This window comes from Lissotriton vulgaris, chromosome 11 (assembly GCF_964263255.1).
Source record: "Lissotriton vulgaris chromosome 11, aLisVul1.2, whole genome shotgun sequence".
Classification (NCBI taxonomy): Eukaryota; Metazoa; Chordata; class Amphibia; order Caudata; family Salamandridae; genus Lissotriton; species Lissotriton vulgaris.
The window spans coordinates 1,010,826,314-1,010,853,822 of NC_141699.1; the positions used below are offsets into that span (position 1 = coordinate 1,010,826,314).

Genomic DNA, 27,509 nt, shown 5'->3' on the forward strand with positions numbered 1-27,509 from the left:
TGCACAGTTCTGTGAGAGAACGGAAACCCTGCTAAATTATTTATTAATTATTAATTAATTATTATTTATTTAAATTAATTATTATCTGTGGGATATGGAAGATGAAGGGACCCAAGTGCAAATTATGCAAAGGGAACCATTCTTTTCGGATGCACCCCATATTTTTACCAACCGAGGAGCTTATTTACAAGCGCCTCGCGCCGCCGGTGAGTCACTTTTAATATAGGGAAAAGTGACGTACCGGAGGCGCAAAGGGCTTGTAAATAAGCCCCCAAATCCTTAATTAGTGGTCACTGTAACTGTGTGGCAAACTGAGCCATTGATTTTGCTTTCCTTCAAGCCACTAGGCCTTGGAATTAATGATTGACTAATGAGTAATCCATTCTACAGTTCAGAAATAGAAACACAGGCTTTATCAGCCAGCTGTGGAATACAAGTAAGACAGAATTAGTCCTTCCATTTTGCAGTAACCTGGCCTTGCCTTGAGCTGTCTTTACTAAGCCTTTCAGCGGTGTGGGGTGCTGATACCAGCAGTCAGCAGGCGCACTCCGCATCATGTAAGTACTGCAAGCCCCTTCTGAGCTGAAACGATGCTGAAAAAGAGCCCGCCTCACCCATACCTTTTAACGTTGGAGATCTATTCATCTTAAATAATGCAGGTTTATATTTAATTCATATTTCTGCTCTAACTTAATTAAACATGACACTTGCCATCGCTGTGCTGCATTCTAAATCGCAGAGCAGATCCCACAGCATAGGCAGTGTCTTAGTGTGTAATATTTAATGTTTCAAACAGGGGAACAGAGTGCCCTCACTTTCCTATTTCTACAGAATAATCTGTTTTTTGACACCAGGCTGCCTTTTGTATTTTGTAACTGCTGCTCTTTCCTTTGCAAGTTCATTTCAGTTCTTTTGATTCCCCAGAAGGCTGCAATAAATCGTTACAATGAGAAACGCCATCTTTCCTAGTTTTCTGTTGGCACTATTTGGCGGGATTGTATCCTCGGGCGCCATTTTGAGTTTCTGGACTGACGGAACGACAGAGTTTGCTGTGGGTCTCTACAAGAGCATCTGCTCGTCGGATTCAGGTGATAACGTCATATATTCCCCCCTCAGCGCGACACTGATTCTTGGAATGGTACAGTTGGGGGCAAAGGGAAAAACACAGAAGCAGTTAAAAGAAGCCTTAAAACTACAAGGAACAGAAGAAAGTGAGTTCATTGTTACCAAAATTATGCATTATGCTATCAACACTTGGGATAACAATAATATGAACATAATCTTCAAAACATAACTACTAATTTCGATTATGGCATGGCATATCACGATATAAACTATTTTGGTGATGGGAATAGAAATAATTTTTGGTCAACATACGAGCTAATTGGGGAAAGTGGCCTGTGATGCTGATCAAACAAGCACTGGCACAGCCAACAGGTGTCCACTTGGCAAGCTGCCATGATGTTTTTTTTTTATTATAAGCACATCAAAGAAAATAAAAACCTGATAACTATATGCTTTCACAATTAAATATCAATTATAAAACATGTAACCATTGGACAGAATTTTATTACAACAGGATGGGTGCTTCCTAGCAGGCACCCACGCTCAGAATGAGTATTGAAACCCTTTTCAGGTCTGGCCTAGAGGCAGCTTTAGCTGTTTTGCCAGCTTCAAGTACTAAAAAAAAGACATGCCTAAAAATACATACATATACACATAAATAGATGGGCTTTAGGTCAGTACTCCTCACACAGCATTTTGCCTGATCTAGAACTAGAGCGCAACACCACAATATGTGAACTTCATATCTGACGAAAAAGAAGTGTACTTAAGTGCAATTTCTGGTGCGGCAATAATTCCGTCCTGTTTACACTAATTGGAAGCCAATAGTACTTTTTGTTTACACCGATAAGGATAATATTTTTCTGTGAGCAGGATTACAACTAGAGAGGGTTTCTATACCTGCTCTATGAACACATGTCTGCTGGGTCAGCACCAATAAAGCTCCATTAAAATTGAATGCGATGTGTTTTTTTAATTAAACATGTTTATTACAAGAATATGTAACGGTTATGTTGATGCATTGTTTCTTTTCTCCTTTTTATTTTTACGGCAAGTGCTTGGAATTCGAAATAAAAACGATGTACTATTTCAACAGGTTTCCAAGACCAGACCTGTTTGCGAATAAATGCCAGTCTTAATGACCCTCAATGGAAAATACGATGCTCAGGGGTGCAATCAAAGGGTACTATTGGTTTTGAATGACTTTCCCCTGAACACATAGTTTAAATACACAAGGGTGACCAATAAAAATGATGGAATGAAAAATATTGGCAATATAAACTATTGAACCACCAGCAAATTCTTTTTATTTGGACATGCACTTGACATTAGTCTAAGTACCATCACTCACAGTGTAGGAGGGCCGAAGCCTGAAATGGGATGCTCTGTGATCCGTTTTGTGGTGGGAAGAAACAGAATGTGAATGGCAGTCGAACAGACCAATGTGTGAAGAGGACAGACACAAAGCCCCTTTAAGTGTGTTTATAAATATGTATTTTTGATTTATATATTTTTTAAGTCTTGTTTTTGAGTCAGCTTTGGCTCTCTTGCCAGAATATTGTTTTAATAAAAATTATATATATACTATTCACACTGGGGCTTTTTGTCAGTGGTCTTTATTCATTGGTCTGTTAATTTACATTCATATTTTTGGTTCCCTCACCAGAGCATACAACAGGGGCAATAGGCCAGCCCTCTTCAGCGATTGGCTGCCCTCACTGTAAGTGACGGTACTTTGCTTGTGCACAATAGGCATGTCAGTCACAAAATAGACACTTTCAGTGCCAGGACTGGTAGAATAATGTGTGTTTTTTTCAAAACATTGAATTTTTGTTTATAAATTATAGAGAAGATATATGGCTCTGGGCACTGACAGTTTTCACTGCAGCAAACTTGCTTACAACAGCCAGTAAGAATCCCCAAGCACTCAATTGCCTTAAGGCTTGTTGCTCAGGTGCTAAACGGGTGCATTATACTATCATGGTAGCAAGGGGTGCTAACCGGAAGCACAGCACTTGTCCCAGAAACCGATTGTCAACTATCTCTAATGGTTTTGTAACATTGTGCCCCCATAGCTCGGCACCGTAAAGGGCCGCACCCAGTGCTTGATAAGTCTAAATTTGCACAACCGGAGAAACTAGTTTATAGAGACCCCTGGTGAACCTTCAACAGCCCACCAACACGTTGCTCCAATTTGAGCCTTCGTTTAGAGATTTGTTGGGCCCAGTCCAGTTTCCCATTGAGAGTAATACCGAGATATTCTAATAAATGGATCTGCTCTTACGGGGATCCTTTCATGGTAGGTTTGGCGCGTGTCATGTGATGCAGGTTAAAAAACATGTATTTGGTTTGGGTGACATTTAAAACATTTTTTTTTAAATTTTATATAACAACTAATCTTGAAGATATCAGGTATCAGAGCGCTTTACATGAGCACCAGTTGCGTTACAGATGAACACATTCATTTTTTTTAGGCACAGGGGGATTAAGCAATTTACCCAGTATCACAGGATGTTGAGCGTCGATGCCGAGACTCGAACCCGGTTCCCCAGCTTTGAGGTAAACCGCTCTAGCCTTAAGGCTACATCCTTTACCCCATTTATTTCCAACCCTCTCTGAACCTATAAGCTACTGAATTCATCCAAAATCTTCTGGATCCCCATAGCCGACTTAGATAACAGGAGTGTGTCGTCGGCAAACATTAGTGCTGGGATCCTCAAGTTAGCTAGCCTGGGAGCATCATTATCACAAGAATTTAGACGGGCAACCATACCATTAATATACAGGGTAAAGAGTGTCAGGCGATAACACAGCCCTACCTAACACCAATTTGCCCAGGTCCGCTACCATCCGCAGCGGACCTGGGCAAAGTTCTTTTTCATGTAGTCTCTCAAAAATGTATAGCGGGGGTTTAGTAGCGTGGCGCACAGCGATTTAGTTTGTGGTAAGATTGCCAATGTTTTAACTGTGGGTTGGTTAGTTTTTTAAGGTGCTCCAGCAAGAGACGTAACCGTCCGTGTAAGTCGTGATAAGAACTGGTTGTGTGCGTTACATGGGGAGTAGACGCATCCTTGCACTTGGGCACAGACTGTGTCCTAACGAACCAGATTGTGTGCCCAAGTGCAAGGATGCGTCTACTCCCCATGTAACGCACACAACCAGTCTCTCAATAATGTGACATAGGTGCGCTAGGGCAACCATCTCTGCCAGCACATGCCATAGGATATTTCTGGAGACCAGATCAAATGCAGATCTTACATCCACAAACACCGCATAGAGTCTGGCCCTTTCAAGCAAAATAGATTTCCAAAATATTAGCTGGAGCGTGACTACTTGATCGTTCATAGATATGCAATTACGAAAGCCTTCTTGCAAGGGGCAAAGAATAGCAATGTCCTCTAGCCAATCTATAGTCGCGATTAGACGACTCTACTAAAGAGTTTCTGTGTGGTATCAATAAGACTAATGGGCCTATAATTAGCTGGCACCAGTGGGGTTTTATTACATGAGGCTGGTGTGACAATTGAACTTGTCCACAAGCCAGTCCTAAAAACACAGTTTTTTTCAGTTGATTTTTGGAGTTTTATATAGCGTTACCTAGACCTGAGAAATCGGGTATCAGAGCGCTTTACATGAGCACCAGTTTCATTACAGATGGACACATTAATTTGTTTTAGGCACTGGGAGATTAAGTGATTCGCCCAGAATCACAGGACGTTGAGCTTATTCATTCAACGTGGGCCACTGCTCACTCTTACCTTCAGGGCATCCGTATGATGGGTGGACTGCAGGATCTTATCTTTTTGTGTTAGTGGTGATTGAAGGTGGGGACAAGGGGAATGGTGAATTCTTGTTTTATTCTATACACCTTATGTGTTCCCAAAAGACTACACAAGTCGTGGGATGGGAATGCAGCAAGTTCTTTAGGCCATAGGAGGAGGAAGCATGGTGGACCTGTGTTTTTTAGTGCATGGATTGTATGTTTTGAGGAAGAGGTTCGAAGTACACTATTATACTTATCTGAATGTTGGGGCGTCATGCAAGGGGTCACTTAACATGTTTGTGCATTTATCAGTGAAGAGGCCCCTGTGTGGTCTGTATGTCAAAGCAAGTATGAGAGCCTGTAGAAAAAGTAACGTTTTTAATAATGTGGAACACTGAACAGTGGGTAGTTGGCATGAGACTTGAGTCAATGTGTGATATCGAGAAGTTTCACCAACATCAGGATTGCAAGAAATGAGACAAAACCACAATCCTCATGTCTCTTCTTGGGACATTTTAGCTGGGAAAAACAGCCATTTTTTGAGGCGCGAAAGTGGCTGAAAATGGGTACTAATCAGGTGCAGTAATTCTGATTGTCCTGGTTATTTCACATTTCTGACTGTTCAGCTGTGAGGGCTAAGGACCTGGATATCCTGGAATGACCAGCAACCCTCCCCCCTCAATATCAGTGACTGCACATGCAAAATTACCACAACAGAAATTCAATATTAATGAACACCTAATAGTCTAATTATATCAAGGGATCATTAATCTGCAATGTTTATGTACGAACAATCTTTTTTTTATGCCTAAACAGTGGTAGAGCACGTTCATGACAAATACACTGCTTTAATGGATTCACAATGTGTGCATTTCGTTTAGGTGAAGAATTATCAGGCTTCAGGACGCTCTTCTCAGCCATCTCTGACAAAAATAAAGAATTCACGTTTACTCTTGCAAGTGCCCTCTACTTTCAAGACGGATTTAGTGTGAAAGAGGAATATCTCCATAGCAACAGGGATTTTTTTCAAAGCGACATAAAGCTGGTGAATTTCCAAGATGCAAAGACTACTGCAGAGGCAATAAATGCATGGGTAGAAAGCAAAACACAGGGTAAGCAGAGCATTTTTATTGAGTAAATAGCCTGTATGTCTTTTCCTAATGTAATAATGTATTTGGGGGCATTATTTCAACTTATAACGTGTTATTTGCAATACATTTGATCAGATGCCGATAGACACAAATATGCCAGTTTAAGCTGTCGGAGAGAAGAGGCATCATTCTAGAAATTACATATTTCTGGGATTTCTACTAGAAATTTCAAGAAATTACATATTTCTGGGATTTCTACTGGAACCTGTGTCTATTAAATGTTCATTTTTAAAGCTTACTAAACGTCCCAGGGGAAATGAGAGTGTGCCAAGCTGTATAACCCTGATCCTTTGCCCTACAATAAAACAAAAACAAAAAAAAATCAATACCCAGAGCCTTGGTGGACACATGCATTATTTCTCACCCTGAGTAAATGATTAACACACCACAGTTATGAGTTCATGTTGAGCCTCTAGAATATAAAAGATATATCACCAAATAAAGTTCTGTTTGTAGTTTGAGGTTCTTTGTTTTCAGAAGGAGATAAAACATAGAAAGGTACAATTCTGATGCCCTCATGCTGAGCCCTGTGGTAATCCAGATGCAGGGATGTGGTTGCAGTTACAATTTAATGCAGTGATACCACACTTTGCCATCCTGCACAAAGTCACCGTGCGAAAGCTGGTGGAAATTCTGCAGGGTACAACAACTGGCACCCCATGTTTTGCAGCTCCAAACAGAGGAAAATATTGAGTGTTATCCCATTATACCACATTCAGGGACACAGCACTCAGTGCATGGAAGCAATTTTGAGAATAGTAACTATCATATGCAGTTTCCCTATTCAGAAGGAATGTAAATCTTAAAATTACTCAGCATTAGGTTCTCTAAGGGCAGTGCTTTAAATGGGCCGGTGCTCGCCGCCACTGAGTACCGGCACTTCTGATTTTTTTTGCCGTCAGTACCAGCACTTCTCTGTAGCCAGGGAGAGTACCGGTGCCCTGATCCATGGCACGGCAGGCGCAGGTTAGGTTTCTCCTCCAGTGCAAGGCAGATTCTGCTCTGCTTCCGAGAAACTTGTAATGAACCGGGCCATAATATAGCCTTTTGCAGAGTTGCAGCGCCCATTTGAATGTCCCCGAACTACAGGAGTTTGAAAGGGCGCGTGTCACGCTGTGATTAACAGGACAGGATCTATAGACAGGCAATCAGGTGCACAGCGACCATTCCGGTGAAAATGCCATCATGGCTTTCAATATGTGTAATGAGTTCATCTGTTTTATTGACATAAACACATTTCTTATGTGCTATAATATGTGCTGCAACTAGTACAAAAGTCATTATTTATGATCATGTCTTGCCCTTAGCCCCGCCCACTTGCCACACCTCTATTTTATTGAGTACCTGCACTTATTTTTTTTTTGCGGGGCAGGCAAGGCTGCTCTGCTCAGAGAGCAGGGCAGGGGAGGCGTGGTTTGCCCACTCCAATAGGGCATGACTCTTTGCATGTTCTCTATGCAGGCTGCATTACAGCCTGCGTGGAGAATATGCCCAGGCCCCCATTCACTGGCTGAGAGCAGTACCACGGCGCTCAGACCACATTGGCTTAGGGGAGGGAGCCTGGCTGCTTCCTGTTCCGGTCCGAGAGTAGAGAGACTGGGACGACACGACGTGGGAGAGGGGTGAGGCGGTACATTTTATTTATTTGTTTTACATGGGAAGTAATGTGTAAATTATGTATGCAACACTTCAAACAGTAAAACAGTCAAAGCACCACACAAGAAGACTCTACACCAGATTAGAAACATAAAGCTTATTTTTTAAATAAAACAAGACCAAAAAGACAATAATTCTATAAGTAGAACTGGAGTTATGAAGATTAAAGAATAAGCTGTAACATAGCAGTTACAAGCATAAAGCGCCAACCAGGGTTCGTTGTGCTGGACCAGGTCAAATCCAAAAGTTCAGACCGACCGCGATGGAGAGCAAGTCGGACACAGTCCCAGATTAGTCCAACTCAAGTTTTGCCTTCAAGTTTTGTGCCAAGAGTCCAGTTCGCAGGGTAGTAGTTCACTGAGGAGAAGGAGAGCACCGCTGACCTTGGTCGGCGGAACTTGAAGAGTCAGGTGTCAAGGTTGATGGGCTGGGGCCTCGTGGTGGTGATCCACACCGGTGGACGATGCTTGCTGTGTGAAGAGACAAACTAGCAGCGGCTCGTGCTGATTCTTTATGTAAGCAGTGTGCTTGTGGTGCAAATGCGCCAATTGCATTCAGGAAGAGCCTAAAAACTTGACTTTAAAAGCTTGAGATCTACACCAAGGGCCCAGGGACCTGATAGATGCCTCTTGGGGGCCAGGGACATGTTGCAGACGGGTCCAGGAGCTGTGGGGAGCCTGTTATGTCCCTGAGGCTCAGATCAGGGGGCCAGTAGACTAGCCCTTTAGTCCCTATAGGGTCCTGGGTTCAAGATAGGTTCCAGGCCCAGTTCTTCCTCTCCAAATAAGAGGGCAGCAAGCAGCAGGTCAGCCCAGCAAAGCAGCAGATCCTTCAGAGTGGCAGTCCAGCAGAGCGAAAGACCTTTCAGCAGCACAGCAGTTCTTCTTCCTAGCATAGTATCCACAGGTTCAGAGGTGTACTGTAGGGGTGGTGTCCGAAGTCCAGTACTTACACCCAGTTGTGCCTTTGAAGTGTAGGAGACTTCGAAGAGATGCCTTTGAAGTGCAGAGAGTCCCTGTTATCCCTGCCCTGGCTCCAGACTCACTACAGGGGCGTTGCAGGGGGGTACCATAGGTACCCCCCATGTGCACCACCCACCCCCCTTCACCCTGGGGGCCCGCAACGGGCCCCCAAAGAAAAGACCGTATGCCTTTTTGTGGCAGCATTGCCGCCGCGAAAAGGCATGCCCCAATGCAAATCCTAATATGGCTGGCGGTGTCTGATAGTCACCGCCACCACGTTAGAGCGTTTCCGCCGCGGTCGGAAGGCTACTGCGGAGGAAAAGCGGCGGACGGTCTTCCCGTTCGCCGATGACCCCCCAGCCATCCTAATCGGTGAATCCGCATCCTCCGGGCCGGCGGTGGCTTCCGCCGGCCCGGAGGATGCGGATTCGCCGCAATCCAAATCGGCCCTGTAGTTTGCAGGTTGTGCGAGGTGGCTCTGCCAGGTATAAAGCCCGCCTGGTCTGGCAAGACCAGCCCATCCATTAGCAAGGTCAGTTGGTTGGCGATGACTTTGGCGAGGATCTACGTGTCGCAGTTGAAGGAAAAGACCTGATTTAGGGTCACCGGGGTCACTTACCACCACCTCTTAGCCTTCCAAACAAGTGAAGAGTTGGTCAGACAGTAGAGAATATAAAAAATGATTTATTAGTAAAACACACTGCAGGGGAGCCCAATCTGACCAACATCCAGGGATGGCTGTCAAGGGGACTGGCTCCCCAACACTTGGTAATGCATAATCATTCTTTCGACAACCCCTCAACCACACCCCCAGCGGAAAGTTACTAGCTTGAGACGTTCATCAACAAAGAAGGCACAGTAGGATGGGCTACCACCTGCGATGCGGGTACACACTATCACTATCTCAAGGTTGCCTTGCTAGGTCTCGGCTCCACCTAACGTGGGAACAGGGCTATGGAGAAGGATAGGCATGCAGGGGCAGAATGGTCTATTCATTAGTAAGTCGGAATACAACATTGAACACAAAAGAAAAAAATAGCTGAACACTTTGTTCTGCTGAGGCGAGCAATACAGATCATTGGAGTTCAATCCAGTCACAATGTAAGATGGCCTACGAACTGCAAAATGGAGCTGCATATGCTAACTTAAGCTTGTATGACAGGGAATCTCAGTGGGGTACAATAGGCATGGCGGTTGTTACTAACATAGTCTTATATATGCTAACGTAACATAACACAATTGAAAGTACAGAAATTGCTGAATTCCAACAGACCCTTCTTTTAGCATAATGAAGGCTAAACTTTATTAGTGCTATCAGGTAAGGGTCTTTACAATTATAAGCAAGAAAGAATAATCATTGTTTACCTTTTCTCATTTTACTACTGGAGCTAAATAACCACGTAATTTCAAGACATGTTTTATTATTCAAAAATGCCTTCATCAATGTTCATCATATCCTGTACATCTTGCATCATCATACCAGTGCCTTTACTATCTGGTTACGATACTTTGGGTGTAGGTGTCAGTTTACTAATACAATAAAAGTAACAAGCTGGGAGACAGTTAAAGCATAGGCAACACTTAAAAATGACACCTGCAATTGCCACCAGGGAAAGAAGTATCTTCCAACCCCCAGTAGTCATCAACTCCCCAAACCACGCAGATAAGGACCATGTCCCATTCTCTAGGTGAATGTCAGAAGCAAGTCTGTGCAACTTCTGTATGGCTGCATAAACATTTGGGGCATGATCCGGTATGTACATGCAACAACTTCTGGCGATGATGCAACAGGCTCCTCCCCTGTCTGCAAGGATGATGTCTAACACCATCCTGCTTTGAAGGGCAACAAGTCTGGCAGCCTTAAGCTCAGCTGTAATATTTGTCAATATTCCTGCAGTAGTATTAATAACCCCATCCACTACCCTGGTGAGGCGACAAATACTACAACTATTGTACATGGGACCCCAGAAGGGCAAAATACCCTTCAAGGCATCAGTAAATTGCTGTAAGGTAGTGTCTGTTTGATCATTGTCCTTAGTATCAATGACCCTTGTCACTCGGGGCAGGAGTGTACTTCCGCGTTGTAACCTATGGTCTTTGTGATAACCAGATGGTGCAATCTATATGGGTGGTATAAGAAAGGAAACAAACCATATGCCAGACCAACCCCTAGTAAGCCATATATAAACCTGATGTCAACATACAAAATACACATTAGGAGGTGGGAGTAAGGGCGGACTTCTAGTTGTATATAAGCAATATGTGTAGTTGCAATTACTTTTGCCTACTTGAACATTTCCAAAACCCTGAACACAAAAACTGGCTGTGATGTTAACCACTGGCACAGGCATGGCTCTGTCTTGGGCAATAGTACGTGAATGAAAGGAGCTAAAGTACTTGAATCCCTGAAAATCCATCATCTCATTCTGGAACCATGTGGCATCTTTCTTGCTTTCTTAGACGTTCATGCAAGGATCTGAATGTAAAGCACCCTGTTCTCCTCCTTCTCCAGGAGTAAATCCTTGGTGTTCTACTATATACCCACAACAGTCTCGTAGTCAGACTGTGTTATATTCATTGCATCCGCATGGTAATGAATACACACCCCTGAAAGCAATTGGAACCATGACTCACAACTACCCAAATATGACATGGGTAACGGCACCAACAAATAATTTTTATGCATAACAGAAGAGAGTAACCTGCGCACCCAGCAATCAGTAACATTGGAAGTCGGATGTATTTAATGGAGCATCTGAAGGAAGACATTATCTACTTACGCCTGTCTGTGTCTGTCCTTATGCGGGGCCAAAGTAACAAAAATATGTTAAGGAGGAACAGGGAATTGTCCCTATTAAAGTGTGTACAGGATATTTTTCTTCTAAGAACCACACTACCCCAAATACTATCATTAATGTCATGAAGACAAAAAGCACTGCCACTATCCTACTTCTAGTGGACCAACCAGACCAACCAGGACTACTCTGCTCTACCAGAGGGGCTGCAAAGGGCTGCTCTTCTTCAATAATAGGACAACCAAATGGGTAAATTTTCTAATACGATGAGTAATTCACAACTGCAGGAGGAACTCTGTATACTGAAGCCAATAATAGTGTAATTAGCCGAAAGAGGGGCACCAGTCACCCAGCGTCCTTCAGAGCCTTGCTGGTAGACTCCTATTGTTCATCTACGGTAGTGCCGTTGAGCACTTGTAGGAAGAGCTGCGTTATCGTAGCCCTATCTGGGAAAAGAAGAATCCTCTTCATGCAAGATAGGGCACCTTCCCTCCCAGCAAAACACTCTCAACTGATCCTGTCCAGTGTCTAGGGCAGTGCAACACTCATCTTTACCCTATTCTATCACTGGCACCTTAGACAGGGTATACACACCCTATTCTTCATCCATGAAGTCCATCCTTACTCTTCTGACTTTCCCTCCGGTGCACTGTCCTTCCGTCGTGGACGCAAGTTGTACCAGGGAACTCCAGGCACATTGTTGTCATGGAAAATAACCTGAAACTCAGGAACGGGAGGGGACTGAGACTCAATAGCTGGTGAGTTTGACGGGAGTGGCTCTTAGGAAGCCCTGATCGCTCTCCTTCTCCGTCTGCGCCCAACTCACTCGGGCATCGGAGAAGGGGATGAAGCGATGAACCCTCTTGGTCGCGTGGTTTCCGATGCATTCAAAAACCAATTGATCATAGGGAAGCGTGAGAGGGATTTGGCAGCAGTGCGAAGCATGAACCCAGTGCTTCTAACCTTCCACTTTAACTGTGGTCCTGGTGGCAAGAAGGACCTGGAAAGGCCCCTTCCCGCGAGGCTCCAGACAACTCTTCCTCTTGAAGTTGCAGATCAGTACAAAATCACCAGGCTGCAGCTGATTCCCAGAACCCTTAGGTACTGGCCGTGGCGTCTCCTGAATCTGTTGGTGGACAGAACATAGATCTTTAGTTAACTCATATAGAGAATGCACAAGCAAGGGGTATTCTATCTTGGAGAAACGTCGGGCGTGGATAGACCAATACATTAGCAGGATGGCCAAAAACCACCTCGTATGGGGACAACCCTGTTTTAGAATGCGCTGTCGCCCTGGTGTATAACAAGGCTAAGGGTAGTGCATCTGGCCAATGCAATCCTGTGCTTTCCTTTTCTTCGCAACCTTCAGCTTGAGAGTACCATTGTACTTCTTGACCAAACCTGCTGACTAAGGGTGGTTTGCTGCATGAAACTTCTGTTTAATGTGTAGACCATCACACACCAGTTGGATAACTTTTGAATTGAAGTGACTTCCATTGTCACTCCTAATCAAACGCGGCAAACCAAATCGCGGGAAGAACTTTTTCAAGAGTTCCTTCGCCGTTGCCAAGGCCGTATTCTCTTAAGTGGAGTAGGCTTCGATACACTTACTGAATACACATACCACCACCGATATATATGTAAAATTGTGCACTCGTTCCATTTCGATGAAGCCAATTTGGAGAACCTCGAAGGGAATGAAGGCTGCGCAAAGTTGCCAGTGGGTGTGGGGGGTGCCCTTTCCTGGATTGTGTGTCATACAAATCATACAGTACTTCACCAGATATGCAGCTGCCTTAGGGATATTTTTGTTCTGCCATATAAGATCCAACACCTTACATTTTCCCTTAGGACTAATGTGGGCTGGACCATGTGCCATAGTGACAAAAGGAAGTACATATGCATTAGGCAACATCCATCTTTGCTTTTCAGGCAGATCAGTCCAGCACCCATCCTCATCTAGACGCCCGTACTCTCCTGACATTTTGCCAATGTGTCCATTGTTGCCTCACTCTGTATCTCCTTAACATTTTCTAGTGTGTCCTCAAGCATTCCATTGTCAGGCACCCACCTAGCTGGGCCTGCCACAAACATCTTTTTCATCCTTGCTCTAGCTGTCTAATCTGCAAATGCATTTCCTCTCCCAACATCATCAGTAATCGCCTTGTGGGTACTGCACTTTACTATTGCTAGCTTTTTTGGGAGTGTCAGAGCGGACAAGAGTCTGTATATCAGTAGACCATTCTGTATTTGTAAACCATGCAATGTCAGAAACCCTCTCTCAGCCCAGAGGCGCCCAAAGTTATGGACAACCCCAAAGGTATACTGCCTGTCAGTATAAATATTGACAACCAGTCCCTCACTCAACTCGCAAGCCTGAAGAAGGGCAATAAGCTCTGCAGCTTGGGCCAACTGATACCGGACACGTGGTGTTTCAACGACTGTATGCAGCGTTGGTATTGCATACGCTGTAGTAGTGGAGCCGTCGGTAACTTAAAACAAGAGCCATCGTATTATAGTTCCGGTGTGGGTCAGATAAGGGAATATTAGTCAAGTCTACCTGTCCCTTCCTCTCCTCTTCAGTTCGATATACACAATCATGTGCATCCGTATCCTCATTCTCTGAAGGGAGGGGTAGTAAAGTGGCTGGGTTTAGAGCGGCACATCTCTTGATGGTAATGTGCGGTACAAACAGCGTTAGTTCGTAACCAGTCAGATGTGCACTAGGTGTCAGAAAGTACCTGTAGTTTCAGAGCTCCGCGGGGGTACCACACCGAAGGTGAAGATAGCTCCCAATTCCCTTTCGCCCCTGAGCTGGATTGCTCTTGCGACAGGGACGTCAGGGAAAGGGGAAGTGGATAAGACAAACAGAGAGACTGCTCACACATTCATCTTCTCCCGCTCTAGGATTGGTGAAGATTGTTCTGCAAAACAAAACAACAATTACTAAGTTCTGACCTTCTAGGTGCTGATTCCTAAACTACCCTTCTAGCCTTATCCTAAGTACCTGTGAGTGTGTGAGGTTTAGCTGCTCTCTAGAAGGTCTCAGTAAAGCTGCAGTGGAGAAGGTCAATGGAGCTTAGCTGCTGTGGCTCAGAGAATGAAGTAAAGGTGGTACACAAGAATATATATATATATTGTTATCTACTTGTAGACTCTGTGTGGATGAAGATGTACGCAGCTCCAATTCTCACACCAAAGGAAGGCAGCCAAATGTTCAGTTCCAAAACTGTAGAGCGTGAAGTCTAAACTGGCATGGACTAGTCTTTTCCAAAAGTATTCCACCAAGTTTCCACATACACAAGAAGCGGTGCAATTGAACTAATTATATTCAGTCAAGTAAACTGGTTCGAGCTCACCAAGTACAGGATGCCACTGCTGCTGTATGACGAGCTGTCCAGGAAGAGTTCACAGCAGAGGACCAGGAATGCAGCTCTCGACGGAGAGTTTCAAGAAGCAGGGAAAATAGTGAGTCTGAAGATTGGGGAAAATAAATGGGGCTGAACCGCTAGGAAACCTCAGTGAGGAAGTCCGTGAGGCAAGCGGGAGTAGGAAGGTGACTGACGCGGCAAACTGGGAAGCCGCCTGAGCATCGGGGAAAATGCGAACAAGGAAGATACAGGGCTAATACACTAACCCTGACTAAAACTAGTTTATAGCTTCTCTAAATAACTAACTGTGAGGAGAGCGTGAATGACACCTTCGCCTCTCGGAGGAAATTCCGTTGAAGTGCGACGTTCGAACAACGCTCGCGCTCCAAGAACACTGAGCCGGCGTTCGAGGGAAAACACTAGAACGCTAACAGAACTGGCGATATCAGGCAACAGGGAAATGCCTGCTCCGTGCACAGCGGTATCCTGCCACCAGTAGTGACCAGCTTGTGGGAATAGCATAAGGATCGATCCTGAAGGTCGAGTGGGCAGTGGAAGACACCTGCACAGGGCGGTCTGAACTGGGCTCAATCCTGACAGTACCCCCCACCAAAACCCCCTTCCTAGGTTTGTGTGGATAAGTCTTGTGAAACTCCCTCACCAATCTAGCAGCGTGAACATTAGCACTGGGTTCCCAAGATTGTTCATCAGGACCGTAACCCTTCCAGTCCACTAAGTAGAATAGTTGTCCCTTCCTTACCTTGGAATCCAAAATTCTCTTTATTTCAAACTCCTCCGAAGAATCAACCTGCACAGAAACTGGTGGAAGAACCTTACGAAGATTAGGTGGATTCTTTCGAATCAAAGATACATGAAAAGTTGGATGGATTTTCAAGGTTGTGGGTAAGTGAAGTCTTACACTAACAGGATTTATCATTCTGTCTACTGAGTAAGGTCCTACAAACCTGGGTTGAAACTTTCGGTTTCCCCGCAAGCGCATATGACGCGTGGAAACCCAAACTTGATCCCCAGGATGAAAGACTGGATTTGCCTTACGACCCTTATCCGCTTGTTTCTTGAAGGAAGCCTTTGCCTTAATCAAATTTGCAGTGGCTAACTGAAAAGCTAACTGTAACTCTCGTATTACTTCCTCAGCAGCTGGGACATCCTCAACTACTCTACCCACCAACATGTTGGGGTGCCGACCCGAATTCAAGTAGAAAGGAGAATAACCAGTGGCGGAATGCACTGAGTTATTGTAGGCAAATTCAGCTGGAGCTAGTAAAGAAGGCCAATCTCCCTCCTGATCCATTAGATACAGACGCAAGTACTGCTCTAAATCTTGATTTACCCTCTCCGTCTGTCCATCGGTCTCAGGATGATAACCGGTGGACAAACGAGAGTCCACCCCCAAACCTCTGAGAAAGGATCTCCAAAATCTAGACACAAACTGAGGACCTCTATCTGAAATCACAACCTTAGGGATTCCATGAAGTTTAACTATGTGCTGTACAAACAAGGTGGCTAACTCAGTGGCGTTTGGAAGGCTTTTGAGGGGAATAAAATGACTCATTTTAGAAAATTGATCGACCACCACCCAAATGACTGACTTCCCTTGTGAGGATGGCAACTCTACTATAAAGTCCATTGAAACAGTGTGCCATGGATAGGGAGGTACTGGTAAAGGCATTAAAAGCCCTTGCGGAGACTGTCTGAGACTTTTTCCTTTCAAACATAGTTCACAAGTGGCAACATACTGTCGAACCTGAGCTTCCATACCTGGCCAAAGAAAATTTCGCTTTAACAACTCCAAGGTTTTCAAGACTCCTTTGTGGCTAGCCATGGGCTGATCATGAAACCTGTGTATGATCTCCTCTCGCAGTTTCTCTCCGGGGACGAACATCTTTTCTTGAAAATATGGTTTCCCATCTTTTACGGAACGGTCTGAACCCTCGTTCTCCCAGTTGGAGTATTCTTTCCTTTTGAATTCCAGGACTATCTTTTCTTCAAACTCATCAACCACTGTGACAGCCACAATCTTATTTATAGGAATGAGAAATTCTTCTGTCTTCGCCTCCGGGCTCTAGCTCTCAGTTAACCGAGAGAGGGCATCTGCTTTTCCATTGGTTACTCCAGGTTTATACGTGAGGAAAAAGTCATAATCAGCAAAGAATAAAGACCACCTGAGTTGTCGTGGAGTCAAGGTTCGTGCTGACTTAAGGAATTGCAGATTTCTATGATCAGTAAATACGGTTACCACATGCCTGGCTCCCATCAGGTAATGTCGCCACTCAAGAAACGCTACTTTGACCGCCAACAATTCCTTGTCAGCTATGGCGTAATTGACTTCTGCTGGGGTAAGTTTTCGAGAATAAAAAGCCACAGGATGAAGTTGTCCAGTCTTCTTGTGACGTTGGGACAAAACTCCCCCTATGGCCAGATTGGAAGCGTCCGCCTCTACAAAAAATGGTTCCAAAGGATCAGGGTGTTGCAAAATGGGAGCTGTGACAAATGATTCCTTGAGGAATTGAAAGGCCTCTTCTGCCTCTGACCCCCAAACAAACCTTTCGTTTTTTCGCAACAATCGAGTAATGGGGCTCACCTTTGCTGAAAAATTCTGAATGAATCGCCGATAAAAATTGGCGAAACCTAAAAAACTTTGGATTTCTTTTACAGAACAAGGAGCCGGCCAACCTCGGATTGCCTTGAGCTTAGATTCATCCATGGAGACTCCCTCGGGGGAAAGTATGAACCCCAAAAACTCTACCTTGGTAGCATGAAATACACATTTCTCCAATTTCACAAAGAGTTGATTCTTCAAGAGACATTCCAAAATGGTACGAACATGCTGGACATGTTCCTCAGTGTTCTTGGAAAAAATTAGGATGTCATCAATATAGACAACGGCGAATCGATCCAGGAATTCTCGAAGTATGTCATTTACAAAATGTTGGAATGCTGCAGGAGCGTTGCACAACCCAAAGGGCATGACCTGATACTCAAAAAGACCATAACGTGTCCGAAATGCTGTTTTCCACTCATCTCCTTCAGCCATTCGAACCAAATGGTAGGCTCCCCTCAGATCCAATTTGGTGTAGATCTGAGCCTCCTTCACCTGATCCAGAAGTTCGGAGATAAGTGGCAATGGGTAACGGTTCTTTCTGGTCACCAAATTCAAGGCCCTGTAGTCTATGCAAGTCCTCAGGCTTTTGTCTTTCTTCGGAATAAAAAAAAGAGGGGAAGAAACTGGGGACTGTGAGGGCCGGATAAATCCATTGGCCAAGTTCTTGTCAAGGTACTCCTTCAAATGCAAATTTTCAGATTCCGAAAGAGCATATATGCGACTACATGGCAGCGAGGCACCTGGTTCCAATTCTATAGTACAGTCATAATCCCGATGAGGGGGAAGTCTTTGCGCCTCTTGCTCATCAAACACAGCTTTCAAATCTTGATACTGCGCAGGAATTTCTGGAAGTTCCACCAAACAAATTACTTGCGGTTGATTAGCCAAACAGTAAGTTTCACTGGACTCTCTCTTCTGTTGGGGGGAATGAAAACAGTGTTCCAAACAAAATTCGGAAGCCAAGTCTACAGTTCTCTTAGCCCAATCAATCTTCGGGTTATGTTCTGTTAACCAAGGCAGGCCCAAAATGAGTTGGAATTGAGGAGCATCAATTAAACTAAATCGAAGGTAACTATAATGTTCTCCAGGCCCAATCACAGAGATTGTCTCCGTGTCAAAAGCTATCGGACCGGAAGATAAAGGAGTTCCATCTACAGCTCGCACCGGCTCCGGTTTGTCCTTTGTCACAAAATTTATTCCCAAGCGCTTTGCAAACAAAATATCGCAAAAATTTCCAGTAGCTCCAGAATCGATCATAATTGCTACATTTGCACACTGTTCCTTTCCAAAAATTATTTGGCAAGAGAGTATGAGATGAGGAGCTGAAAACTGCATGGTGTTTGATATGGACTGGATTAAAGGAGTTGACTTAGAATCGGCTTCCACCAGAGCAACTCCTTCTACTGGTGGAGCTTGTCTTTTACCCATGACGCCGTCTTAGGTCTCCGTGGACACTCCTTGACAAAATGTCCTGAACCTCCACAGTACATACACAATTTGCCTTGCCTTCTCTTTTCACGCTCCTCCGTGCTAAGAGGTCCTCAAACCGTTCCGATTTGCATAGGTTCTTCTATGGTGGTTTCTTCCTTAGCCTTAACACTCTCAGGACGCATTCGGTCAAATCTTGGAGGAATGGGTCGAGTTTCCTTTCGCCGCTCCTGACGTCTCTCAGATTGTCTTTGATCAATTTGAAGAACCAGGTCGATGAGTTCTGAAACGTCTGTGGGTCTCTTAGGAATCTGAGAGAGACCATCCTTCAATTCATCTCGTAGACCTCTGTAAAATATGGCTGCTCTTTTTTCTGCAGGCCAATTAGTTTCCACAATAAGCTTATTGTACTGAGCCAAATACGCCACCAACTCTCGATTCCCTTGTTTTAAATCAAGAAGCTCATTATCTGTGGTTTGAGAGATTGCTCTCCGATCAAAAATTCGTAAAAATTCTGTCTTAAATTCCCTGAAATTGTACAGCACAGGATCATTAGTAGACACCAACGGCAACGACCAAGATGCGGCATCTCCACTCAGGTACGACAGCATGAACGCCACTTTGGACTGATCCTCCTTGAAAATTATAGGTTTGCACAAAAAATGTTACGAACACTGAGTAACAAAAACCTGTGCCTTGTTTGGATCACCCATAAATCTCTCGGGAGGGGCTAGAGGAATTGTGGGAGACATAGCATGCACTACCTGGGTGGAAAACTCGCTGGTGGCTGGAGATGGATTAAATGTTTGGGACTTCTGACCCACAAAATCTGGGCTTGGACTAACCGTGAGTTCATTTATTTTCTGACGAAGAAAGTTAGTCTCCTGATTGGATTTTCTAACCTCCTCTCGGGTTTCCATCAATTGCTTTTGCAAATCTTCCAGGATGGATCCCAGGGCCTTCAAATCAAATCCTTCGGCCATGATACTCAAGCGGAGAGCAACAGCGGGCACTTCAATCTGTCAGAAAGTACCTGTAGTTTCAGAGCTCCGCGGGGTTACCACACCGAAGGTGAAGATAGCTCCCAATTCCCTTTCGCCCCTGAGCCGGATTGCTCTTGCGACAGGGACGTCAGGGAAAGGGGAAGTGGATAAGACAAACAGAGAGACTGCTCACACATTCATCTTCTCCCGCTCTAGGATTGGTGAAGATTGTTCTGCAAAACAAAACAACAATTACTAAGTTCTGACCTTCTAGGTGCTGATTCCTAAACTACCCTTCTAGCCTTATCCTAAGTACCTGTGAGTGTGTGAGGTTTAGCGGCTCTCTAGAAGGTCTCAGTAAAGCTGCAGTGGAGAAGGTCAATGGAGCTTAGCTGCTGTGGCTCAGAGAATGAAGTAAAGGTGGTACACAAGAATATATATATATATTGTTATCTACTTGTAGACTCTGTGTGGATGAAGATGTACGCAGCTCCAATTCTCACACCAAAGGAAGGCAGCCAAATGTTCAGTTCCAAAACTGTAGAGCGTGAAGTCTAAACTGGCATGGACTAGTCTTTTCCAAAAGTATTCCACCAAGTTTCCACATACACAAGAAGCGGTGCAATTGAACTAATTATATTCAGTCAAGTAAACTGGTTCGAGCTCACCAAGTACAGGATGCCACTGCCGCTGTATGACGAGCTGTCCAGGAAGAGTTCACAGCAGAGGACCAGGAATGCAGCTCTCGACGGAGAGTTTCAAGAAGCAGGGAAAATAGTGAGTCTGAAGATTGGGGAAAATAAATGGGGCTGAACCGCTAGGAAACCTCAGTGAGGAAGTCCCTAAGGCAAGCGGGAGTAGGAAGGTGACTGACGCAGCAAACTGGGAAGCCGCCTGAGCATCGGGGAAAATGCGAACAAGGAAGATACAGGGCTAATACACTAACCCTGACTAAAACTAGTTTATAGCTTCTCTAAATAACTAACTGTGAGGAGAGCGCGAATGACACCTTCGCCTCTCGGAGGAAATTCCGTTGAAGTGCGACGTTCAAACAACGCTCGCGCTCCAAGAACACTGAGCCGGCGTTCGAGGGAAAACACTAGAACGCTAACAGAACTGGCGATATCAGGCAACAGGGAAATGCCTGCTCCGTGCACAGCGGTATCTTGCCACCAGTAGTGACCAGCTTGTGGGAATAGCATAAGGATCGATCCTGAAGGTCGAGTTGGCAGTGGAAGACACCTGCACAGGGCGGTCTGAACTGGGCTCAATCCTGACACTAGGGAGGTGCTGTGTCTTTGTCTTATTCAAAAGTGTACCCACAGCATGAGGTACCATAACTGTGAGGTCAGTATCAAGAACGAGCCCTGACGATTGCCTGATAGAGATGGCCACGGCAGCTCTTAGACAGCTTGGGAGGGCTCTGACGACGTTATCCTGGATAGCAGAAAAATTAGCGCAAGTCCTTTGCTTACCACTAAAGGCCTGTGTTAATACAGAGAGCGCGCAGCCAGCCCTCTCATGTACATAGAGCACAAACTGCTTCTGGTAATTCGGTGTACCAAGCACAGGAGCAGAGCAAAGTGCAACCTTTAATTGTTCAAAAGCTTGCTGGCATGCAGGTGTCCAAGGCAGGGGTTCGTGCACATCTTTCGTGGTTAGCTGGAGTAGGGGCTTTGTTCATAGGGAATAAATAGTGATCCAGTGACGGCAATACGAAGGAATGATGATAAAAGCACGCACATCACGTTGTTTCTTAGGGACAGGCATGTTATTTATAGCAGCAATGCGCTCAGGTGCTAGGCTATGACCCTCCTTCGACTGTAGATGACCTAAATAGGTAACCTCCTGTCAACAATATTGAAATTTGGAAAGGGACACTTTATGCCCATGGCAGGCCAAATGAAGCAATAATTTAACAGTTGCGTCTTTGCAGCCATCCCCAATGTCAGTGGCCACTAAGAGGTCGTCGACGTATTGCAAAAAGACATTTCCAGAGGGGAGCGTCAATGAATCCAATTGTCCTTTCAGGGCTTGACTATAAATGCTAGGACTTTCATTATAGCCCTGAGGAGCATGACAGAAGTAAATGCTCCTGCCAGTTATGACAAACCCAAAAATATGTCTACTATTGGATTGCTAAAAAAGAATTTTTCAAATCAATCACAAAGAAGAATTTGGCGGAGGGAGCAATCATTGTTAACAATGTGGTAATGTCAGGAACTACCGGATAATGAGGAATTACTATTTTGTTTATCTTGCGCAGATCAACAATAAAACGATAAACATCAGGGTGAGCATCAGAAGCATCTGAGGGTGCCTTCTTAAGAATGGGAAGAATAGGGCTATTACAAACATTTGCAGCTGTTTCCTCAACCACACCAGTCCGTATTAGGTTCTTTATTATTTGTAAGAGGGCTTTCTCTCCTGCCTGTGGTATCTCATACTGAGGAATACGCGGCAGTACAGCATTATCTTTGATCTTGATAGAGACCTGTGGGATCTGTAACAACCCCACATCTGTATCTCCCGTAGCCCAGAGGGATAGTGGCACATCCTTGCACTCAGCAGGGAGGGGGGTGTCTTTAGTAAAACATTGTTTTGTACTAATCACCTTCGGGCCACTAGTCATATCAACACCATCCGGTGAACAGTATATTGTTGTGTGTAGCCATTTCAGTAATCTAATTCCATCAAATTCTCCCCACAATTTGTCTCAGTTGAAATGGTGAATCAACCGTGAAAGGGCCAATAGTCAAAGCCTGGGGCTTAGAAATGGGGCTCACAACCGGCACACCTGAGAAACCTACCAAAACATTATTTAGGCCCAACAGAGCTGGCTCTAGGACCAGCGAATGAGAAACAGAGCTATTCATAGCACCCTTATCAATCAGGAATGTCTTGACCGTGCCATGCAAGTCCGTGGTGACATAAGGTCCACGCTGATCTACAGGCACTGAAACTGGTCCCTTGCCCTGTCCCTGGCTGTCCTAGCTGTGAAAAATCCCTGTCACCGCGTCCATATCATAATCATCATGATAATACTCTCCCCTCCGAGTATCATCAAAATAATTCTGAGTCTGACGACCATACGATGAATCCTCTGTCTGCATCTCATCACAACACCCTCCATCACAACCACGTACTCTAAAACCCCGACCTCTTGCGGTCGCATCTTTGTGCAATAGCTCAGGGCACTTACTGTGCCAATGCTCCTCCTTTTTACAATACGCACATTGGTTTGGTTCTACAGGTGCACCTGCGGTGCTATTCCTGTTCGTCCGAACAACTGCTGGGCCGACCCCCAGCGCCCTCTTCAATTCCCCCTTGTCACTTGGTGCATTAATGCATTTTTTCTTTAAATCCTTATTCTTTTCCTCCATCTTCTCGTTCTCATTTTCTCTATGCTCATAATACTGTGCCATTCTCAATATCACTGATGGGGAAGAGGTAGTCCAAGTACTCTCCGTCTCCGAAGCCTGCAACAGAGTCACGATCTCCTGAAGCAAGTTTGTAACAAACCTGTTTACAAACAATCGGACATCACCCTCCACCGACAAATCTTGTCCACTAAAATCCAAGAACACACCTTCAAACCTAGTGAAAAAATCTGACACGCTTTCATCCTTCTTCTGACGACATGCTGCTAGCTTGTCCCTATCTACTCGTCTAGGTGGAATAAGAGAATACATATAAGTAATAATGCGACCTGGTAGAGCCAGTATTTCTGCTCTCCGTTTCTCGCCAGAATTCTGTTCCTTATCCCAAGCCTTTATCTCATTCCATGTCCCTCCAAGCTCTACTGCATGGTCCTGCATATGCACCTGCCTCCATATGCCCACGGGTACCAATAATCCAAAGATCAGCTCAATATCAACTAGTGTAATTACCGTGGAGGAAGCCGCCTCCGTCAATTTCTTATAGTACGCAGTTGGATTTTTTCTAGGGTCTGGCAACGGACTTTTAAGGGTACCTCGCTCCTGTTCCAAGGAGTGTAGACCCACTGTTCCTGGAAACGGGCCTCTACCTTTGGCTGAATAACAACATTTGCAGCATTGCAATGCCCCGGAATCTCGGGATGGTCGATTGGATGTACCTCTCTCATAGGGAACTGCATAACCATTGTTGGGGTCTTCTGATGTAATCTACTGAGGTAGTCACCAGGGTTGCAAGATTACTAAAACGTAATTGGGGGCCAAGTCAGTAGCATACACACAATCTCTAATATCATATATAATCTGCGGAGCAACACCATTGAAACACTGTTCCCACAATCCTATCAGTGTAGCCGACATTTGCTTGTGAGCATGCTGCTGCCCAAATGGCTCATAATCTTTCATCACACTCCACACGTCTTCCATTGCGCAGCCTGATCAGCCACCATTCTCTTCTCCTCATTCCCACATCAGATCTCATTGACACCCTCCCCATTCGTTCTTGCGCTGCTACCCAGTTTCCTTCATCCACTCCACTCACAGGCGTCCCAGCACTCAGCAGTACTGGAGATGAAATACATGAGGGGGACAGAACATATAAAGAAGCTGGTATCAGCGAAATCAACGGCTGCAAATAAGGGGTGAGAGAGGGAGAAGCAACATGTATAGGGCAAACAGACATAACAGGAGAACTAGCTGCTCTTGCACCTGCAGCTTGCAGAGACTGAGGAAAGAGGCGGGCTGAGGCTAGAGCAGCTGAGCCAGAGGCAGGAAGACCAGAACTAGCAAGAGCAGAGTCTGGCAGCTGAGACGTCTGAACAATGGGATATTCCCTCCGCGGGGAATAAGGAGGTGGAGGTCGGGTTTCTAATAGCTCTTCCACAAAGATATCACCTTCTTCCCGAGTGACATAGCATTTATCACTCTGTAAGCAAAGCTTCCTAAATGCACATTCTATACCCTTCTCTATTTTCTCTCTATCTTAGGCCACAGCTTACTGCGTCACTGTCAGCACCTTCCCCCTCTGGGCCTCCTTCTCCGCTCTCATACATTACTGCTTTGCTTCCTTCTGCCACACCTAGAGAATGTCAAACATCAACTGCCTACCTCTCTTAGCAAACAATTTACCCTGCAGGAAACTCAATTTTCCTTTATCAAATGTACCTGTGAGTGGCCACTGCAAGTCTGCATTGTCCCTCATATACTTATGCAGTAGACAAGTCAACGCCGTCTCCTCGTCCTGTTTCAACATCCTGCGCATGCTACGCAAGATCTTCCGGTGGATCCCCTCCGAGACCAGGAAGACGGTCACCCAGGCCCTCGTCACCAGCCGTCTGGACTACGGCAACACCCTCTACGCCTGAACCACCGCCAAGCTCCAGAAGAGACTCCAGCAGATCCAGAACGCCTCAGCCAGACTCATCCTCGACATCCCCCGACGCAGCCACATCTCCGGACATCTGAGAGACCTGCACTGGCTCCCCATCAACAAAAGAATCACCTTCCGTCTCCTCACCCACGCACACAAAGCCCTACACGACCAAGGCCCGAGCTACCTCAACAGCCGCCTCAACTTCTACGCTCCCACACGCCACCTCTGATCGACCAACCAGGCGCTCGCCGCTGTCCCCCGCATCCGAAGAGCCACAACAGGAGGAAGATCCTTCTCCCACCTGGCCGCCAAGACTTGGAACTCCCTCCCGACCCACCTCCGCCTGACCCAAGACCACCTCGCCTTCAGGAAGCTGCTCAAGACCTGGCTGTTCGAGCAGTAGCGGACCCCCCCCTCCCAAAGCGCCTTGAGACCCTCCGGGTGAGTAGTGCGCGATACAAATGCAATGATTGATTGATTGATTGAGTGCTAAACATAATAGGGCCAATACCGTACTTAACATGTACATCGAAATTTGGGGTACCTCCTGGAGGCGCAGGCTTCCTCTTTTCCAATCTTGCCTCAGTAGAACAACACTGACATCCAAAACACCCTAATTTACTCCAACAAGGCATCTTAATATAAGACACATTCACTGTCCACACTTGACAAATATAATTCCAAAAAGTAAGAACCAAGACGGTCCGAAAACTATAGCAGGCAGAAGATAGGCTCTAGCCCCAGACCTTTTTTTATGAGTAAACCAAATTCAACAAGTGACCCTGTATCTCAAGGATCCGCAGATCCACCAAGTTCGAACAAGTTAGGACTCAAGATGGCGCCATATTTATCACAAAACAAAACAAACTCACCTGGTGCACACAGGTCAAGTAAAGTTATTCTTCACTGCCTACTCTTCGGACCAAACGGTCAGATCCAAGGGTTTTGCCTTTTAGGACCTCAGTGGGGTGGCCACTGGGCAAGGCACCATCCGATCAGACAGGCTGAGCAGCCGTGAGAACAAGGCTCAATCAAGTGGGGATCCCCGATCTCCCCATATGACCCGGCGCGGCCCATTCTTCTCCACCGTCCGCGGGTGAGAGATGGGCCTCCCACCCAATGGAGTCCCCGGGCGCCGACTGAAGGAAATTACCTGATTTAGGGTCACCCGGGTCACTTAAGACCACCTCTTAGCCTTTCAAACAAGTGAAGAGTCAGTCTGACAGTAGAGAATATAAACAATCATTTATTAGTAAAATAAATGATTGTTTATATTGATTGATATATTAATGATTGAGTTTGCTCTTGCAGGGGAACCTCAGATATGGGGGCTATTTGAGGCTCTTTTGTGGTTTTATGCTTCTCTGTGTTTCTACCTCTTAACAGTGTTTGGAGCCGATCTCACTGTACAGCTTGGGTCAACCCTCTCGCTCCAGGCAAGTGTGTTATAGGAGTTAGCAGGCCCCAGTAGATTTCAATCAGAATAATCTTACCGCCCCAGTGGCTTTGTGGTGGTGTAGTTTCTGCTCCTCCATTTACCAGCGCTTCTCGCAACTTTCCTTTGCCCCCAGATCACCGCAGCATGAGACGCATTTGCACAGTCCGGACTCCTAGTGTTCATGAAGCTTCAGTGCCCCCGCGGGCCCCCAGCACGTTAGAGGCTAGCACGGTGGCATCTATAGCAGCCATCGATCCCGTTGACTAAATCTGCTGCACAGGTCTCCGCCATTTTGTGCTCTGTTTCATGGGTCTAGGCTGCACAGATGGATCAGCAGAGTTGTAGGCTTATGCGGCTCGGAAACAGCTCCTGATCAGCTCCACAGCTCCCCAATGGTTTTCCAGGAACATGCTGCGTGTTTACGAGCGCAGATATTTCTTTGTCATGCAGGACTATGACAGATCATGCTCCCAGGCTGACAGAGCCTCACTAAGGTGCAGCCATCTTGTCCACTGGCTCTCTAGCTCCCCACGATCACCTGATTTTAAATCATGCCAGGAGGTGCACCTATGTCTATACGTTTGCCACAACTAATTTTTTAGTGACTCCAATTCACTCCTGAGAAACAGGTCTGTGCCCTAATCAGAATGGTTAGAAAGAACCTTTTACAAAAAACAATTATTTATATGAACAGGATTTCTTAGGGCATATGAACTGGATGAACCACCAAGCCCTAGCTCCTTTATTCATAGCTATGGCTGAGATCCTTACAATTTTTTGATATATTTTTGGATCACAGCATAATGTGCTGTGATAGACGGCTGATACTATTACATGTCCTGATAAGTGCAAAGAGCCGCTCATGGCTCCAACTGCTCTGAGCATGGCACTTCCACAGGGTATTAGGTGCTTGATTTAAACATTGGTAGTAATAGAAAATCTTCAAAATACTCTGGGAAAAGTTAGA

At 45.3% G+C, this 27,509-nt stretch overlaps 1 protein-coding gene across 2 annotated transcripts in view; it reads left to right on the forward strand.

Moving 5' to 3' along the window:
• Positions 1-421: 421 nt before the first annotated feature.
• Positions 422-27,509, forward strand: part of SERPINI2 (serpin family I member 2) — a 96,642-nt gene continuing 69,554 nt past the window's right edge. The window contains exons 1-3 of one of the 2 annotated variants that reach the window (XM_086944331.1): positions 422-557; positions 925-1,211; positions 5,710-5,940. In XM_086944331.1, the coding sequence (XP_086800457.1) occupies positions 947-1,211; positions 5,710-5,940 (496 nt within the window). In that variant the 5' untranslated portion in view covers positions 422-557; positions 925-946. The remainder of the gene's footprint in view (positions 558-924; positions 1,212-5,709; positions 5,941-27,509) is intronic. The other variant, XM_086944332.1, reaches the window with a different exon arrangement.